This window comes from Typha latifolia, chromosome 15 (assembly GCF_019914945.1).
Source record: "Typha latifolia isolate L0001 chromosome 15, TyphaL0001v2, whole genome shotgun sequence".
NCBI lineage: Eukaryota > Viridiplantae > Streptophyta > Magnoliopsida > Poales > Typhaceae > Typha > Typha latifolia.
In genome coordinates, this window is record NC_133100.1 from 1,454,968 (window position 1) to 1,474,776 (window position 19,809).

At 37.4% G+C, this 19,809-nt stretch overlaps 1 protein-coding gene, 2 long non-coding RNA genes and 1 pseudogene across 7 annotated transcripts; 2 read left to right on the plus strand and 2 right to left on the minus strand.

The window, feature by feature from the left end:
* Positions 1-957: 957 nt before the first annotated feature.
* LOC140801688 (uncharacterized) lies at positions 958-5,421 on the plus strand. 2 transcript variants are annotated; one of them, XM_073156920.1, is made up of 3 exons: positions 958-3,289; positions 3,377-4,439; positions 4,818-5,421. In XM_073156920.1, the coding sequence occupies exons 1-3, from the start codon at positions 1,385-1,387 to the stop codon at positions 5,210-5,212; spliced, it is 3,363 nt and encodes a 1,120-aa protein (XP_073013021.1). In that variant the 5' UTR covers positions 958-1,384; the 3' UTR covers positions 5,213-5,421. The 2 variants fall into 2 exon arrangements, with proteins under 2 accessions (XP_073013021.1, XP_073013020.1); XM_073156919.1 differs by having other exon boundaries at positions 958-4,439.
* Positions 3,787-18,672, minus strand: LOC140801690 (uncharacterized). Of its 4 annotated transcripts, XR_012111500.1 has the most exons (4): positions 18,308-18,672; positions 6,323-6,424; positions 6,148-6,241; positions 3,787-4,516 (listed from the first exon to the last, which is right to left on the minus strand). It is a non-coding gene; the product is annotated as an uncharacterized lncRNA (long non-coding RNA). The 4 variants fall into 4 exon arrangements; XR_012111499.1 differs by having other exon boundaries at positions 3,787-6,241; XR_012111502.1 differs by having other exon boundaries at positions 3,787-6,241; positions 6,323-6,435.
* LOC140801689 (uncharacterized) lies at positions 9,341-17,274 on the plus strand (annotated as a pseudogene).
* Positions 13,645-14,198, minus strand: LOC140801691 (uncharacterized). Its single transcript, XR_012111503.1, has 3 exons — positions 14,088-14,198; positions 13,860-13,990; positions 13,645-13,763 (listed from the first exon to the last, which is right to left on the minus strand). It is a non-coding gene; the product is annotated as an uncharacterized lncRNA (long non-coding RNA).
* Positions 18,673-19,809: the final 1,137 nt, after the last annotated feature.

The following is a 19,809-nucleotide window of genomic DNA, read 5'->3' on the forward strand; positions in this document are numbered from 1 at the left end:
TTAAAGCATCGATTTATTAACTAATGACATAAAAATAAGACTCCCAGTTATACCTTAGACAAAAAAATGGGCAAATAATATTGCACAAAGTATGTCATTTTTTTTAGGGCAGCTATGTTTCGACTTGCCTCATAATTTAGAGTTTCAAATATTTTCTAACATGATCATAAATGGGTCAAGCAAGTTGAGATACTAAACAAAGTATGACTTATTTAATAATCAGGTAGACACTGCGGTGTTTGGACCTCAGTCATCTACATTCCTGCTCTAGGTCAGATGATACCGACGAGCTCCAAGCCCACTCTACACTTTGTTGTAATCAATGAAGGCATCATTGACATCCTTGCCACATATCAAGATGCATATACAGTGAAAGGGTAAGTTTAACGGTGTTTTTACAAGAGGAAAACAAGAGTTGATTTGTAAATAGTGATAAATGTTGGATGTAAACTGCAAATTAGGTAAAATGTAACCATCTGGGTACAATAATATGTCCATTATGTTTATCCATTTCATAGTTTGGATTTACCTACACTTTTCCTTCTAGATCTTCTTTCTTTCTGACAAAGAAATCTACTACCCAGTCAAGAGCCCATTTGTCAAGGACGTCTTTCTTTCGTAAACAACAAGCATTTGGATGACTTATGACGACCATGCATCCACGCAGTACGAAAACTTTTGTATCAACTGAGGTCCCACGCCAACTTTTATATCAACTGCGAAAATTAATTTCTCTAATCTTGCTGTTAAATATTCGTATCTCTACTATAATTTCAAGCAATTATTTTACCCTTTGTAGGAATCAGGTTGAATCAAGCTTAGATAGAATTAAACTTGTTTAAGCGAGTAGGAATGTATCTCCAGATGTTAATCTAATGATTCAAATTACACATATTTATAGCTAAAATCCTAAAACCAATCAATCAGGTTCAACTCATACACGCATGCAAGTTGAGCTCTACTAACTTGAATTGATTATGACAGCCGCCCTCCTTGAAGGTCTATGAAGAGCTGAAGCTAGTGGCTCCCACTACCGCCAATTTACATGCAAGTTGATATAGAGGCTCGTCGTTTAATAAAATTAAAAATAGAAACAATAGATGCAAGTTGAGCTCTAGCTTGACTAAATTTTGACCGCCGCGTCCTTCCTTGAAGGGCTCTCTGACCACGTGGAATCTTTGGGAGACTCAAAACTCTACTTAACGAGGCTGAGCTTAATTATAGATGGTGTCCTCTCTCTACATCTACACCTCTCTCTCTCTCTCTCTCTCTCTCTCTCTCTCTCTCTCTCTCTCTCTCTCTCTCTCTCTCTCTCTCTCTCTCTCTCTCCTTTATGGGCACTTTTTGCGTGTACATGTATAGATAGATAGATAGATAGATAGATATGGAGTTTAGACTTCTCCCGTGTGCCGGCGTCAGAAGAGCACTACTTCTCTTTCTGTCGTTAATTACTACTCCGTTGTTGGCCTTGAACGATACTACTACTACTTCTGATGGTCTCGTCCTCCTCTCTTTCAAGTCTCTTCTTTCTGACCCATCTCGAGCCTTGGCCTCGTGGGATGTTCACACATCATCCCCCGATTTCTGCCAATGGCGAGGTGTCACCTGCGGCAAGCGCGGTCATCGCCGGCATCGGGTCACGGCCTTAGTTCTCAACTCTCTCGATTTGGCCGGTTCCATCTCCCCGTCCATAGCCAACCTCACCTTCCTCAACACCCTCGACCTCTCCACTAACCAACTCCGTGGCCTTATCCCACAGCAACTCGGCTCTCTTTCCCACCTCAAGAATTTCAATCTGAGCTTCAATTCGCTTGAGGGGGAGATCCCAGCTTCCATCTCTAACTGCACCAATCTACAAAGCATTAATCTAAATAACAACAACCTCCAAGGTAGAATCCCATCCAACCTTAGCCTCTGCTCCGATCTAAGACACATTGATTTCGAGTATAACAACCTCACAGGAGGCATTCCTTTGGAGATTGGCGACCTTGTCAACTTGGAGTTACTCCTCATTGGTTTCAACATGTTGGAAGATCCCATTCCGAACTCGATTGGGAAGCTCCATAAGCTAAAAGCACTGGAGCTGAGTGAAAGTGGCATCTCGGGAGAAATCCCTGATTCGTTGGGAAATCTTTCAGCATTGAATTTTCTTTTTCTTACAAATTCCAGTCTAACAGGACCCATTCCGAAAAGCATAGGCATGCTATCTTCTCTCATAGTAATTCGTCTAGACGGGAATTACCTCCAAGGCAGCATCCCGCCATCATTAGGAAACCTTTCCACCCTTGAAATGCTACATGCCGGGAGAAATAATCTGGCTGGAAGTATCCCGTCATCTTTGGGAAGCCTCCGATCCCTCACTGCTCTTGATTTATATGAAAACAATCTCATCAGCGGCATCCCCCCATCTCTTGGCAATCTGCTTAAACTCACATTTGTTTCTCTAGCTTTTAACAATCTCGCAGGCCCCATTCCTCCTTCATTTTGGAACTTGTCCTCCCTCCAAGTACTAGACTTGCAACATAATATGCTAGTTGGTTCTTTGCCATTAGATATTGGCCAAAGGCTTCCAAGTCTCCAATTTTTTTCCTTGAGCAGCAACTTTTTTCATGGATCAATTCCCTCATCTTTGTCTAATTCGTCGATGCTTGAAGTGATTCAACTCTACAATAATTCATTCACCGGTACCATCCCTCCAAGTATTGGTAATCTGAGGAGCTTAAACAGGCTTGCTCTTAATGGCAATCATTTAGAGGCAAAGGACTGGAGCTTCTTAGCTGCTTTGTCAAACTGCACGTACCTACAAATTCTGGAGTTGGGTGCCAATAAACTTTACGGCTTGTTGCCTAATGCGATAGCCAATTTGTCAACAAGGCTTGAGTGGTTAGACATGAGCATCAACCAGCTAGAAGGAAGCATACCAGTAGGTATTCCGAATCTTGCCAATTTAAATATGTTGACTCTCGGCAATAATTTTCTTACAGGTGCTATACCTGCCACTCTTGCAAGGCTTGAGATGCTACAGTGGCTATATCTAGACCGTAACAATTTGTCTAGGGAGATCCCATCCACTTTTGGCAACCTCACTAGACTGAGCAAACTTGATCTCAGCTTCAATGCACTGTCTGGGAACATACCTTCTAGCCTTGGGAAATGTCCGCTAGAACTGTTAGCCCTCGGCAATAATAAGTTAACAGGTGCCCTGCCTAAAGATATTTTTCTCATTTCTACTCTCTCTATATACCTCGGCTTTCCACATAATCTGTTGTCTGGGCCAATCCCGTCAGAGGTTGGTAACTTGAAAAATCTAGTACAGCTTGACATCAGGGAAAACAATTTCTCGGGACAAATTCCTAACCCCCTTGGTGAATGCCAGGTCATGGAATATTTATACCTAGGTGGGAACTTATTCCAGGGACCAATTCCTTCAGCACTAAGCCAATTGAGAGGCCTTCAGGAGCTTGATCTTTCGCAGAACAACTTGTCTGGACCCATTCCGGTATTTCTAGGGAATTTCAGTCAACTAAGCTATTTGAATCTCTCCTTCAATAATTTGGAGGGTGAAGTGCCACTAAAAGGAGTTTTCCTAAATGCAAGTGCAATCTCAATAGTTGGAAACAGAAGGTTATGTGGAGGCATCTCAGAACTGAAGTTGCCACCGTGCCCAATCGAAACCTCTAAGAAGAAGCATTCATCTCTAAAGCTGATACTGGTTATTTTAGTTCCCATTGCAATCCTTGCCTGTATCCTACTTCTTTCTTTTGTTATCGCTCAACATTGGAGACATAAGTCAAAAAAGGAACCATCAGATATGACAAGCTTTAATGATACATACATGTGGGTCTCTTATGCTGATCTAGTGAGAGCAACAGAAGGGTTCTCACCTGCTAATTTGATTGGTGCGGGAAGCTTTGGCTCTGTGTACAAGGGAAACATTGGTAGTGCTGAAGACATTAATGTTGTTGCAGTGAAGGTACTTAACCTCCAACAACGAGGAGCCTCCAGAAGTTTCACTGCAGAGTGTGAAGCTCTGAGATGCATTCGACACCGAAATCTTGTAAAGATATTAACTGCATGTTCAAGTGTTGACTTCAAAGGTGATGATTTCAAAGCTCTAGTATTTGAATACTTGCCCAACGGGAGTCTAGACTCATGGCTACATCCAAAAGTTGAGGAGCAAAGCCGAGTGTTAACCCTCATCCAGAGGCTAGATATTGCCATTGATGTGGCATCTGCATTGGATTATCTTCATCATCACGGTCCGGTTTCCATTGTCCACTGCGATCTTAAGCCTAGCAATGTTCTTCTTGATACTGACATGGTTGCTCATGTGGGTGACTTTGGCTTGGCAAGATTTCTTAAAGCATCTTTCAATCTATCCTCTCAGAAATCAACCAGCTCAGCAGCTTTAAAAGGCTCGATCGGATATGTTGCTCCAGGTTTGCCTTTTGGTTTGATACTATCATTTCAATCCCAAGCTTTATAAGATCATAAATTCATCATGCATAATCTTAATCTGTAGTGACAGAGAACATGAATCGATCCAATGACTAGGTGTAAGTACTTTATCTGAGGTTAGTTCAATATTGCATTAAAAATATACAATAGTTTGTTTTGTAACTATATGCATCTTTAGAAACAGAGAAAAATGTACGCATATACAGGAGTTGCAGATCCATTCTTTACCTTTAAATACTGCTACAAACTCTATATTTCTTTAGTCAAATAATTTTGCTTGCTTTACTACATTTTAAGAATGAACTGCTATCAAATGTTCCGATATACTTTTCTCTAATAATAAAGTTTAAATGTCACAGAGTACGGAATGGCCAACAAAGTTTCAACTTCTGGAGATATCTATAGCTACGGAATATTTTTACTGGAAATGTTCACAGGGAAGAGGCCCACTGATGAGTCTTTTAAGGATGGTCTCAGCCTTCGTATGTATGTTGAGATAGCACAAGCAAACCAAGTGATTGACATCGTAGACCGAGACATACTCAAAGAGCAAAATGGGAATGTGAGAAACACAGTTGATGATAGAGAACAAAAAATAGAGTGCATAATCTTAGTGCTTAGAATTGGCATTTTATGTTCCAAAGAATTGCCAACAGAGCGAATGCAAATAGAAGATGTCATTAGGGAACTAATTAAGATCAAAAAGTGCTTGTGTGAAGCTAGAAGCAATGCAGTTGGGAAACATCAGTCATAAATTTTGTAACAAGAATCATCTTCTAGAATTCAAACACAGTACGACATCAATAAGACAAACACATGTGCACAATGAAGTTATTCCTAGGATTGTTTACTCGTTGGGTTTTGTTTATGTAAGAGTCTGGATCTATATTATTAGTTGGATGAGGTCTATGTGCTATTTCAAGTCAATTATGCAGTAATAAAAGTTTGACTGGTTTTTAACGACGATGTACATCCCTTGAACTATGATTAAATCTCACTTTATACTCTAACATCTGTGAACTATCATAATCTCTACGAGAGATTACACCTCTTGCAAGATGGCATGTGGAACAGGGAACCAATTTATAAGGTGTTCCCGTTGGAAGTTGCTTATGTAATGATCAATATTCATGTCAGGCTTGCTTCGTCCGAAGCTGCCGACAACAAAGTCCATGTATAAGGAGATCTATTATGCTGCTGGGCGAGCTCTTGCTCAGACAACTCTAGTAAAAGATTTTGGAAGCTGGTTTGGAGGCGGAACAAATCTATTCCAAGAGTGAAAGCACTAATCTGGCAGGGGATAGTTGGTGTGCTTCTGGTTCTGGTAAGAGCTAAGTAAGAGTGAAAGATTATTTGCAAGAATGCACATCTATTCGGTTGCAATCTAGCCAGAGCTATTTAGTTATCCTCAAAGCTAGGCATAAAGTTGGACATTTGCCATTCTCAGTTGGATATGTGGATCATGGATATCAAAGCCTATTTGATGTGGGCTATCTGGAAGGCCAGGAATGATTATGATGTTGTTGTCATTAGAAATGTCAAGTGAAATCCAGGGTGGACGCTGCGTGGAAAGGAGATTCACAAGTGCTTGTGAAGGCTGTCAAGACTAAGGATCTCAAAACTAACTAGTTGATTTGGAGCAATTTTTCAAGACTGTATTAGATGGATGTTGATATGTCGTTCCCTTGCCTGGTTAGCTGATCAAAGAAATCCTTGTAAATCTGGACCAACCCACCACTGGATGGGATTTGTATTGCTTGAGCTTAGTACCAAGTATAGGGACCTGTCAATCAAAAATAATAATATTAGTATTATTCAATAAAGATACTTATTTAGTTTTTGTTATATTATTTGAGAGTATGACCTTGTAACATTTCCCTATCTCCTGATGTGATCATGTCGAACTGCTTGAGTTGAGGAAGTGAAATATTTTAAATTGCAAGATGCCTCAAAAGTCGTGGTAAATCTGCCAGAAATCTTGAGGCCTCGTCATTAGTAAACTAAAAGGGAAGTGGTGAGGGGAAATTTGAAATATTGGTCCATGTACAGAATGCATAGAAGTCGCTACAGAAAATCTGAGGTTCTATTTAATTTAATCGCTTTCCCTATGAGTAATTTTCAGTCTGTTTATATAGAAAAAATATTAGCACGCTGTAAATCGCTCAATGGATCAATAATTTATAGACCAATCATTTAATTAATTTGCTAATTAAAAATTTCTAAATAAATGCCCTATTAGGTGAATCTATCGTACGCTATCAATAAAATAAATATAAAAAATAAATTATAAAAAGACAATCACAGACATAAATTTTCTACGCAAAAAATCTCAAATAAAAAAAAGTACAAAACAAAACTCGGGTCGAAACTATTTACTATAATCTATACCATGTTATAAGTTTATAAATCACCCGTCAATCTCCACAATTCAATCCGTTCTTTGTACAGTTTTCTGACATTAGAAACCTTTGAGATTGATAATCTTAGTGACCTTCAAAATATAGTTTTTTCGGATTTGATGTAGTTGTGTTGTGTAGAAAGATGATTCATTATGTTTTGTTCAAAGCCGAGAGAATATCCACTAGCCTCAATCTCTACAATTTACTATAATTGTAGAGATTTGACACAAATTTTCTACGCAAAAAATCTCAAATAAAAAAAAAGTACAAAACAAAACTCGAGTCGAAACTATTTACTATAATTTGTACTGTGTTATAAGTTTATAGATCACCCGTCAATCTCTACAATTCAATATGTTCTCTGTACAATTTTCTAACATGAGGGACCCTTGAGATTGATCCTCTGATCTTAGTAACCTTCAAAATATAGTTTTTTGATATAGATGTGTTGTGTAGAAAGATGATTCATTAAGTTTCGTTCAAAGCCGAGAGTTAATATCAAGTAGCCTCCAAAAGATAATCAAAAGAGATGATAAATTGTTACCTAGGTTTAGATTAAAAATCTCTCAAATACCTCTTCATGATAAAATAGAATATACTCTCAAAGATTCTCTATGGATTCTGTAAATTTAAAAAAAAATATGTATTGCATTCAAACATATCAAATTCACATTTAAACGCGATGACTTAAAAACTTAATTTATGGATTTATTTTGCATTAACGATCGAACATCCTCAAGAAATTCTGCTACGCCAAAATAAGAGCAACTTCAACCGGGCTCCAAATTTCAAATTTAGAGCCCGGTTGAACTCCAATGGGACTCTAAACCTAGCTCCAAATTTGAAGCTAGGAATAGTGGGGCTCCAAATTTGGAGCCCCACCATGAAAATGGAGCCGAGCTCTATTTGTCATTTCAACTTTTTAAAAATAATAAAATTGCCTACTAATTATTATATTCAATAATTTTAATTCTATTTGTATTCTTTATTAAATAATTTAGTTAGTTAAACTAAGTATATAATTAGTTTTACTAATCGGTTTTTAACAAAAATAATACCATTGGAAAGGTCTCATCGAGACCTTTAAAATGAGTCTAATATTAAATTATTTTTGAGTTAATTTAAATTTTAAATTTTTTATTATTTATAAAAGTGAGTCTAATATTAAATTATTTTTAAGTTAATTTAAATTTTACCAGAATATTAAACATCTATTGCTTTTATTATGTTTAGTTAATTTGTGTTTATTTTATGTAATGTAATTTTGATATTTTTAGTTAATGACATGTAATACTTATTTCGATGTTTATTTCGTGTAATATAATTTCGATGCGTTTAATTAAAAAATTAGTAATTTAAAATTACTTATGAAACTATTGAATATTAGTTTTATTTTAAAGATCTCGATGAGAGTTTTCTAACCATATATTTTTTATTAAAAATAGTTAATATAATAATATATATTATATTATTATTTTAATATATATGGAGCCCGGTGCGTTGGAGTGCACTGGGCTGTTGCTCCAATTTTGGCTCCAAATATGGAGCTAGCGTTGTAGATGACAGGCTTCTATATTTAAGAACACTCTTAATGGGTTTGAACATTCTGCACAACAGCAAAATTACCAAAAAAAATTATATATATATCTTTGCTTTGTAAACAAAAGTCATAGACTAAAATCTTTAACTTCAAAATCAATTTTTTATTTAAATATTTTTTATCAAATATTTCATAATTTGTGCATATATTAGTACATAAAATTTAAACATGTTACATAATAAAATTATATTTAAAACATAATTTACTAATTACAATAAAAACAAATAAAAACATTACAATAAGAATACTAAAATTTGAAACTCATTTTTGCCGATGACAGTAAGGATTGCTCATCGAGTTAGCAACGTTTTAAACAAAATTTTTATCTCAGAGAGTATTCTTTTGCACGTACTTATATGACATATTGTACTCAGATAGGTACAATATTTTTTGTGTGCAAACCTAAAAATGGTCAAAATCTCATTTTCGTTTGATCCTTCATGGAAGTATAGATAGCTATCCCCATCCATTTGGAATCTCAGAGGAGAATGCCAAATATGTACACCTCATTCTTTTCTGATCACCTAGTTTAATATCCTTTTACAGGCCTGACATCAATAGAAGTGGTTATATTCCTATTGATTAACGGGTATCTTGGGTATATTTCAATATGAAACTGGACAAAATATTCTCTCTGTTATCTTACAGACATTAAAAAAAATATCAAAGCAGAGATATATAGTTTTGATTTTTGAATACTAACCAAAAGGTAAGGTGTTTAAGACGTCATTCTCTTGAAGTAACATGACCTTTTTATCAAAACAACAAAGGAAAATTAACAGATGTATTAGAATTTGGCAAATTATTCAATACCTGTTATGCCAATTGTCAACATTAAAATCAAAACAGACGAATAGTTTTGAAGACTACCAAAAGGTAAGGTGTAAAAAGTCATGGGCCTTTTAAAGTAACGTAGATGACCCGTGCACTATAGTCCAGAGCCCGTAGCATTTAGAACACTTCAAGTCTAAAACAAATCATTTGTCAATCTTCAAGGACCACCTGCTAATATTCACAATTGCAAATACAAAATCTATTTTAACTCTATTCCTCTCACTCTTATCTCTCTCTTCCACCCTCTTCCTCCTAGTGCATCTGCTATACATATATGGAGCTCAGACTACCCCTGTTTGTTGCCGGAAAAGCAATACTTGTCACCCTTTTGCTCTCATTTACTGCAAGCTTGTCAGGTACTTCAAGTAGAGCCACTTCATTGTTCACCTTAAATGGTACTAGTGCTTCGGATGGCCTCGCCCTCCTCTCTTTCAAGTCTCTCCTATCCGACCCATCTCGAGCATTGCTATCATGGGGCGTTAATGCATCCACCGGTTTCTGCCAATGGCATGGTGTGACGTGTGGCAAGCACGGCCACCGCCGCCACCGTGTAACAGCCTTGGTTCTCGAGTCTCTTAATCTGACCGGTTCCATCTCCCCATCCATAGCAAACCTCACGTTCCTCAAGTCGCTCAACCTCTCCAATAACAAAATCTATGGCCTTATACCACCTGAACTCGGCTCTCTTCTTCACCTCGAGTATCTCAATCTAAGCTACAATTCACTGGAGGGGAAGATCCCAGCTTCCATCTCTAACTGCACCAAGTTGCAAAGCATCATTTTGTGGACCAACAACCTGCAAGGCACAATACCATCCAACCTGAGCTTATGCTCAGATCTAAGATACATAAATTTTGAGCGTAACAAACTCAGAGGAGGCATCCCCTTGAAGATTGGCGACCTTGTCAATTTGAAGGTACTTCTTTTGGGTTTCAACTTGCTGGAAGGTCCCATCCCTAACTCCTTTGGGAAGCTCCAAAATTTAAGAATGCTGGAATTGTCTGAAAATGGTATGTCAGGAGCAATCCCGTACTCATTAGGAAATCTCTCAGCTTTGGTTTATCTTTATGTTCAAAATACCAGTCTAACCGGATCCATTCCGCCAAGTATAAGCATGTCCTCTTCTCTTAAAGTAATTGCTCTCGGAGGCAATCAACTCCAAGGAGGCATCCCTCCATCATTAGGAAACCTTTCCTCCCTTGAATCCCTATATTTTGAGAAAAATAATCTGACTGGAAGTATCCCGTCATCTTTGGGGAACCTCCGCTCACTCACTACTCTTGCATTAAATGAAAACAATCTTGTCGGCGGCATCCCGCCGTCGCTTGCCAATCTGCTTAAATTGACAATTGTTACTCTAGCTTTTAACAATCTCATTGGCCGCATCCCCCCTCCATTTTGGAACCTGTCCTCCCTCCAGATTTTGGACTTCCAAAGTAACATGATAGTTGGTTCTTTGCCATTAGATATTGGCCACTGGCTTCCAAATCTCCAAGTTCTTTCCTTGAGCAACAACCTTTTCCATGGATCAATTCCCTCATCTTTGTCAAATTCCTCTATGCTTGGAGTGATTCAAATGTCTAATAATGCATTGACCGGTATCATCCCTCCAAGTATTGGTAAACTGAAGAGCTTATACTGGCTTATTCTTGATTATAATCAGCTAGAGGCAAAGGATTCAAGCTTTTTAACTGCTTTGTCGAACTGCACAAACCTAGGAATACTGCAATTGGGTACCAATAAACTTTATGGCATGGTACCTAATGCGATAGCCAATTTGTCAAAAAGGCTTGAGAACTTGGATATAAGCTTCAATCAAATAGAAGGAAGCATACCAGTAGGTATTGGAGACCTTGTCAACTTAAATGTGTTGGATTGCAGCCATAACTTTCTTACAGGTGCTATCCCTGCCACTATAACTAGGCTTGAGATGTTACAGATTCTATATCTAGACCATAACAATTTGTCTAGAGAGATTCCGTCTACTTTTGGCAACCTCACTGGACTGAGCAAACTTGATCTCAGTTTCAATGCCCTGTCTGGGAGCATACCCTCCAGCCTTGGAAAATCTTTGCTGGAAGCGTTAAGCCTTGACAATAATAAGTTAACTGGTTCCATACCAAAAGATGTTCTGCTTATTTCTACTCTCTGAATAAATCTTGGCATGTCACACAATCAATTGTCTGGACAACTCCCCCCTGAAGTTGGTAACTTGGAGAATCTAAGAATACTAAATCTCCAAGAGAATAGATTTGAAGGACAAATTCCTATTCTCCTTGGTGAATGTCAGATCTTGGAATATCTATTCCTAGATGGGAACTTATTCCAGGGACCAATTCCTTCTTCATTAAGTCAACTGAGAGGCCTTCAAGAGCTAGATCTTTCGCATAACAACTTGTCTGGACCCATTCCGGAATTTCTAGAAACTTTTACCGGACTGAGCTACCTGAATCTCTCCTTCAACAATTTTGAAGGTGAAGTGTCATTACAAGGAGTTTTCCAGAATGCAAGTGCAATCTCAATAGTTGGAAATAGAAGGTTATGTGGCGGCATCCCAGAACTGAAGCTGCCACAATGTCCCGGCAAAATCAAGGAGAAGAAGAAGAAGCATCCATCAGCCAAGTTGATAGTGATCATTTCAATTTCGGCGTCACTCCTTTCCTGCATCATAATCCTCTCTTTTGCTATCGCTCATTATTGGAGACATAAGGCAAGAAAGGAACCATCAAATATGACAAACTTCAATGATACACACATGTGGGTCTCTTATGCTGATCTCATGAGAGCAACAGAGGGGTTCTCACCTTCTAATTTGATTGGTGTGGGAAGCTTTGGTTCTGTATACAAGGGAAACATAGGTAGTGATGAAAACACTAATGTTGTTGCAGTGAAAGTACTTAACCTCCAACAACAAGGAGCCTCCAGAAGTTTCATTGCAGAGTGTGAAGCCCTGAGATGTTTTCGACACCGAAATCTTATAAAGGTATTAACTGTCTGTTCAAGTGTTGATTTCAGAGGTAATAATTTTAAAGCTCTAGTTTACGAATATTTACCTAATGGGAGTCTAGACCGCTGGTTACATCGACAAGCGGAGGAGCAAAGCCAAGTGCTGACCTTCATCCAAAGATTAAATATTGCCATTGATGTAGCATCTGCATTGGATTATCTTCACCACCATGGTCCAACTCCCATTGTTCATTGCGATCTTAAGCCAAGCAATATTCTCCTTGACAACGACATGGTTGCTCATGTGGGTGACTTTGGATTGGCGAGGTTTCTTAAAGCATTTGTTAGTGTCTCCTCTCAAAACCAAGGTTCCCAGTATCGGGATCGGGATCGGTATCGGCTGTCCAGAAAAACGATACGTATCGGCCGTTCGTATCGGATCGGACTATTTTTTAATTATATAAAATTCTAAATATTATTTAAAAATGCAGAAAAATTTAGAAAAATGACAAAAAATAAGAAAACAAAAATTACTCACATATGAAGTCTAAAAACTTAAAAAAATGTATTAACTTACTCAAAATTTAAAACTTTGTTGAATACCGAGCTGGTTCTCGTAAATTTCTATAGTCTTCATCATCATAATCACCATAAGTTTGTAAATATTGATGTCTGGGACCTGATGCTTCAAAAAGTGATTCCATCATACTAGTCATATTGTATGGATCTTGTTGTGTGACTTGCGTTTGAGGAGGATAATAAAGCATTTGGATCTTGTTGTGTGACTTGCGTTTGAGGAGGATAATAACCAGCATTTGGATCTTGTGCACGAGAATGCGAGGATACTGAGGACAATAACTAGCATATGGATCTTGTGATGGCTCCAAACAATAAATACTCGATGTACCATAATCATAGGAACCAAAATGCATCTCATGACGACGTCGCTGATATGTATATATATCCTCAGTTTCTTTGTCTTCACTCCTTATGCCTCATTGACTTTCCTCAACAAATTTAGATGGAACGATCTCACCACCATATGTATCATCAGGACTATGACTCGTACCAGCCTCTGCCCTCGTCGTGATCCCTCCCAATATTTCATCTAACCATGGGTTATCTCTGTCATCTAATAACCTGTCCTCCATTTCTCTGATCCATGGAGTCAAGAGGTCTTCTTCATCAAAAACATGATTTAAATCAATCAGTTGTTCATTTTCTGTCTTTCTTCTTAAATTTCTCTCCCTCAATCTCATATTATAATGACAAAAAACTAACTTATCCAATCTTTCCATTGTCAGTCGGTTGCGTGTTTTTGTGTGGATTAAGGAAAAAGTAGTCCAATTTCTTTCACACTATGATGAAGACACAGTTTGACTTAAAATCTTCTTTGCTATTGGCGTCAAATTTGGTGCCTCCTCCCATCCATAAATAGACCACCATTCAGCTGGAGTGTTATGAGATATAGCTGCAGCAACTTTAGCAGTACTGAATTGCCCAGCTCTCAATCTATATCTCTCCATCTGAAATCAGAAATATATTATTAGCTTATTGATTATATTGAAAGTTAAAACTTGAAACAAATAATAATAAAATTATTTAATTGAATCATAACTCACTTCTTTATAGCACAGGATTTGTTTATGAATATCGGGCTCAAGCTTGCTGATTACCTTTCTAACCCCCAACAAGACTTCACTATCATTATTGACATTTTTAGAGAATTAAAATCTTGGATTAAGAAAATACCCTGTAGAAATTTAAAATTTGTAAATTGTAAGCATTCAAATTTTTAAATATTCATAAATAAAAGTAAATTAAAACTTAGAACTTAAAAGCATACTTACCAGCAGCGTGTATATCTCTATGTAGTTGTTTGTTCCATCTAGAATCAATCATCTTCCACCACTTCCTATAACTTTGGCCCACATTTTTTTATTGATTATTTAGCTATGTCCCATTGCCTCATATAAGAAACCCATCTCGACTTGTCATCTTTGTCTACAAGTCTTAATACTTTGATAAGAGGCTCAAATCTTTGCGGTGGCAATTGTAATATTATTCCAAAATGTATTTCCAAGAGCCATATTTTTCAAAGTTTCACCTAAAGATTTATCTTTAGGTTTCATATTCTTAATTTTCATAGACCACTCCTGTGATGTAAACATCCGCATAATATCATCCTTGTAGCGCATGATGCTCTCCAAGGCTAAAAAGTGAGTGGCAAATCTAGTGACGCCGGGTCTGATGATCTCCATACCACCAGTCATCTGCCTGAGTAAATTAAGAACCCACCCATGGTTATATATAAAATTTATTAACCTCTGACCTTCACATATGACCATGTCAATTTCAGGCTCTTTTGCAATATCCTCTAACATCAGATCAATACAATGTGCAGCACATGGCGTCCAATATAAATGATGTCTTTTAATCATCAGTAAATTTCCAGCAGCTTTATAATTTGCCCCATTATCAGTAACCACTTGGACTACTCTTTTTTCACCAATTTCTTGTACCACCTCATCCATCAACCGACAAATATAATCTCGCATTTTTGAAATGAGCAAGTAGCATCCATGAGACTTCAAAAATATTGTCCCCATGCCAGAGTACACTAAGAAATTAATTATATTTCTTCTGTTTTGTGTACTCCACCCATCACACATCAGTGTACAACCAAATTCATCCCAATACCGTTTAAATGTCTCAATATAAGTATGAAGTTCATCTACCTCTGAGTCAAGATATTTAGTAGCAATATCATTTGAACTAGGAGAGGGAACACCAGGCCCTACTGATTGTATAGCATCCACCATAGTGTGATAGTAAGGGCTATCAGCTACATTGAAAGGAATATGGTTGTAGAAGAAAAATTTAGAGATAGCTTTACCAATGTGTTTCTTTGCATTTTTAATTCCTTTTAGAGCTGTCTTGATTGAAGTCTGTGTACGACCCCTTTTTTTTTGAAGATATGTATCCATTGGTCCAATATTTTCGAGACTCTCTCGTAACACCGGGAGTCCACATGGGTAGAACTACGCCCCCATATTCTCTCTCTTCTCGTATATTAACCGATCTAGATCTCGAAAATTACCACCAAGTGCTTCTTCTCATCTCTTCCTCTTCTCTATGCATATTTCTCGCTCTCTTTCATTGCCCTCCTCATCCATCATGTCCTCCTCATTCTCCTCACTTTGCTCACTTGCTATCATCATCAATGTGTACGGGATTATGCATCAATTCTTCACGAATCATTGACTCTCTTTGTTGTGCGATTGTTTATCCTTCTTTTTACCAATTAAATGAGCCAACATCTCGCTTTCTAACTTCCAAAGACACTTGAGTGCAAGCTCGCTACATTTCCTTGTCTTCGGCTAAATGTTCTTTCAAACGGCCGACACCACCACTCATTTCCTTTCCACCTTTGATTTGCATTTAACGCGTCTTTTATCTTGCCCAATAGTCCGCAATGTTGCCACCCAATGTCGGTATCATATGACTTCTCTTTCGGAGCCATTGATATTTTAGCTCGCAACTAAAAAACATAAATAAAAATTAAAATAAAATATAGTCTCTACTCTACCGCAGCGACGGCGGCAGAGAAGTCTCTCTTTGACTCACAGCGAAAGCATCTTTGCAGGCAAGCATTGCTGCTGCAGCAAAGAAGATGCTGCACTTGCCGCAGAAGCACTGCTTGCGGGTGCGGCCACAATGGAAAAAAAAAAAAAAAAAAAAAAAAAAAAAAACTTACCGAAGGTCGCCGGAGATCGAGGTCGTCGGATAACGTCGCCGGAGGTCGAGATCACCGAAGAGATGGAGATCTACTCACTATTCAGTCACCGGTGAGAAAGAGAGTAAGAGATCCGTGAGAAAGAGAGAAAGAAAGAAAAGAGAGAAAGAAAGAAAAGAGAGAAAGAGAGGAAAGAGAGGAAAAGAGAGAAAGAGAGAGAGAAAAGGGAGAGAGGCAGGTGGGGGGTGGGGACATGATGTCCCCCGGGTCGGATCCGACCCGTTCCCACTCGTTTCGGTCGGGATCGGCGGATCGGCTGAAACGGCCGATCCCGACCGAAACGGATCGGGTTTCGGCCGAAACGGTCGAAACCGGCTGGGATCGGGATCGGCCGAAACTGGGAACCTTGCTCAAAACTCAACCAATTCAGCAGTTCTAAAAGGGTCAATTGGATATGTTGCTCCAGGTGCGCGTATTGATCTGGTTCAATTTTTTTAATTCTAATTAGCTTTATACTGAGACAGTTGAACTCCCAACCTCGTATCAAGGAACCGATTATCTCAAACACTGGGATGCCAATCGAGACTTAACTAAGTTGTAGTTAGTTTCCTTGGTGATGCTTAATTGGTCATCACCTTTATTATATCTCTATGCAATGTTATCATACTCGAACTAATTAGCAATGTCACAATTTCAGAGTACGGCATGGCCAACAAAGTGTCCACTCATGGTGATATCTACAGCTATGGAATACTGCTACTAGAAATGTGCACAGGGAAAAGACCTACTGATGACTCTTTTGAGGAAGGCCTTAGTATTCATACATACGTTGAGACGGCATTACAAAACCAAGTGGTTGACATCATGGATCCTAACATGCTCTTAGAGGAGACAGTTGGAAAACCAAGTAGGGAGACACTAAGAAGAGTTGATATCAGAGAAATAGCAAGAGACTGCATAACATCAGTCCTTAGGATTGGCATTCTGTGTTCCAAGGAATTACCAACAAAGCGTATGCAAACAGGAGATGTCATTAGGGAGTTGTTTAAAATCAAGGAGAATTTCTGCAAGATGAGAGTAAATGTAGTTGAGAGACGTCATGCGTGAAGACATCAAAAACTAGTGAAACAAGTGCTCTCCAGGATAATTGAGAAAGAAAAAAGAAATCGCACAGTATGTAGCTAATATCATTTTGACATCTAAATGGTAGTGACTTATACTATAGATGTATTATATTCATTAGGATTATACCACAGATGTACTTGAACCAGAAGACATGAGAGTCCTTAATCATAAATAGAACAAGGGTAGGTTTACGTTGTGTAAAGTTAACATTTATAAAAAGTTTCTGATACAGTGTTATGAGTTATAGGTTGAATTTATGGTGTGAAATTGCATGAAGGAAGTTTTATTTGTGAAATTTTCTAATATTTGTTGCGAGCACACACAACAAAAGTAAAAGAGGACCAAAAAAGAAAATGAAAGATCATTAAATATGTTCATTCAGATTACAAATCTACTCATAGAAATTAAGCATCACATTGTGAAAGCATAATCATTTTCAACCAAAAGATAAAAGAATCATCTGGATGATAATACTGCAAAGCACTATGAATTTGAACAAGTAGAGAGTAACATAAGAAAAATATAGTAATAGTATATGAAAAAAATAGCATCATCTTTTAACATTTCAATTTCCATGCATAGAATATCAACATATAGCAATATCTATTATGGCAAAACACGTAGTATTTTAATAAGTAAAATGCACGGCTTGCCTCTTACTTGCTTCTATAAGCTCATGTAAATTTCTAGTCTCATTAGTTGAGGTAGGACAGGAAGATGGCTAGCAATGGTATGAATCATTGTTCTAGTAACAAGAAGTTGCAGTTTGCTTCTGAGAAAAGATCATTAAAAAAAAAAAAGAAACTGTAACATGTTATGTACTAGCAAAACACAAGATCTTTTGTCTTCCTACAGGATAATCTTTTTCATCTTTAGCATGAAGTAGAATTATTAGATAGGCCTACAACGGGGAACCACTGGGATTCTTTGGTAGGTTTCAGGTAGGAAGGATACAAGGCAATTTATTCAACGAATTCTTTCGTTGCGTCAACTCTAGTGACTCTAGTGGCTAAATTGACTCTTATTATTAAAGCTGACTCTTTATTTCTAGTGTGCTTTCACCAAGAAGCTTAACATTATTAATCATACAGTACACTCCTATATCAATCTCATGCAATTACAAGAATAAAGAGAAACGAACAGGACATAATCAATTATAAAGCGAGGAGATAAATGCAGTCTATTTGGGATACGCTAATAATAGCTTACCAGATTCGTGACACTTCTCCTTCCTTCATGCATCGAGATCAAAAGAGTTCATCCCATCAAGCCTTGGGGTTAAACCTCTCCTAGATCAGACTCCTTCGCCTTCCCATCCATGTCAATCTTCCATTGCCCTGTTAAATCCCTCTGCAGCACAACATCGTCATCCAAGAATTCGACAACTTGTAGTGGGGTTCAAACGATCGACGCAGCGATCGGAGTGGGCTTTGCTGAAGGACTCTTGACATCGCGCTCGCGAAGCAGACGAAAGACGAGTAATCTGTAATCGTCCAGGTCGAGATCGCAGAGAAGCTTCTGGATAAGACGGGAAAGAAACGAACTTGGTTAGATGTCTCGAGCTCAACCCCAGTCCGATATATTTTTTATCCGAATATAAATTTGAATAGCAAAATTTAAAGGGCTTAATTATACCTATTGATCCGCTATCAATTTACTCCCTAGAAATGTTTATAAATGTCTTTATAAATTTCGTAAACAGTATGTTATATTCGGATAGATAAAATTATCCTCGTAAATATTAAAAAAAAATTTCTTTTTACATAATTTTGCCCTCATCTCTTTTCTTTTAAACTATAGAAGGCTTTCTACTCTTCTTTTTCAACACATATTTCTAGCACAAGTAGTAGCAACACCAAATACCTCACATGTTTGACATTATACGTCTTCTCTAATGCGTGAGTTATATCTTTGCATCCTTCAAAGTTGATAGAGAAGTTCTATATAGAGATAGCAACGGCAGACTAAAGAGGAAGAAAATGGGAAGAAAAAGCGAAAAAGGAAAGATGATGGGAAGAATATGGGATGAGAAGAGATAAAAATGGGAAGAATATGAGATGAGAAGGGAAGCAGATAGGAAGAGAAGAGAATAGGTTTCTTCTAATCGGTAGCAAGTAAGGGTAGAATATGTTATCAGCTAATAAACTCTAATATTTTTCTCCAACAATAAAATGATAGAAATGTAATTTTAGAACATCCCTTAAAGGAAAGGGTTGTAGCTTTTAAAAAATCTACGAGATATTTCTACGCTTTTATAGTACAAGGGGGCAAAGCGTAATTAAGCAAATTTAAAATTATATCCTAACTAAATAGATACCGATAACTTTTAGGATTGGATAACTTTTAAATTTTTTGTTAAAAATCTTACCCATATATGAATCCATATTTAGGTTTGGTAGGAACTTTATACCCAAATATGGTCCTGATCAAGTCAAATCGTAGGTCGAGTTGGAGTTAATCATTCGTTTCACCCCTAATCAAAGGCTATATGAATTCATTATTTAATGAGATTTTAATTAATTTTAGTGCATTTGAATGAATTTTAGTGAGTGTATGTGATAAAATCTAACCATTTAAATTCAAATTTAGCTCAAATTTACTTAAGTTAAAATTTTTAAATATAAAAAAATAATTCTTACTTTACTACATTCTAATTAAACCCCATAATCTAGGTGCATATATTTTCTATAGTCAATACATATTTTTGTTGT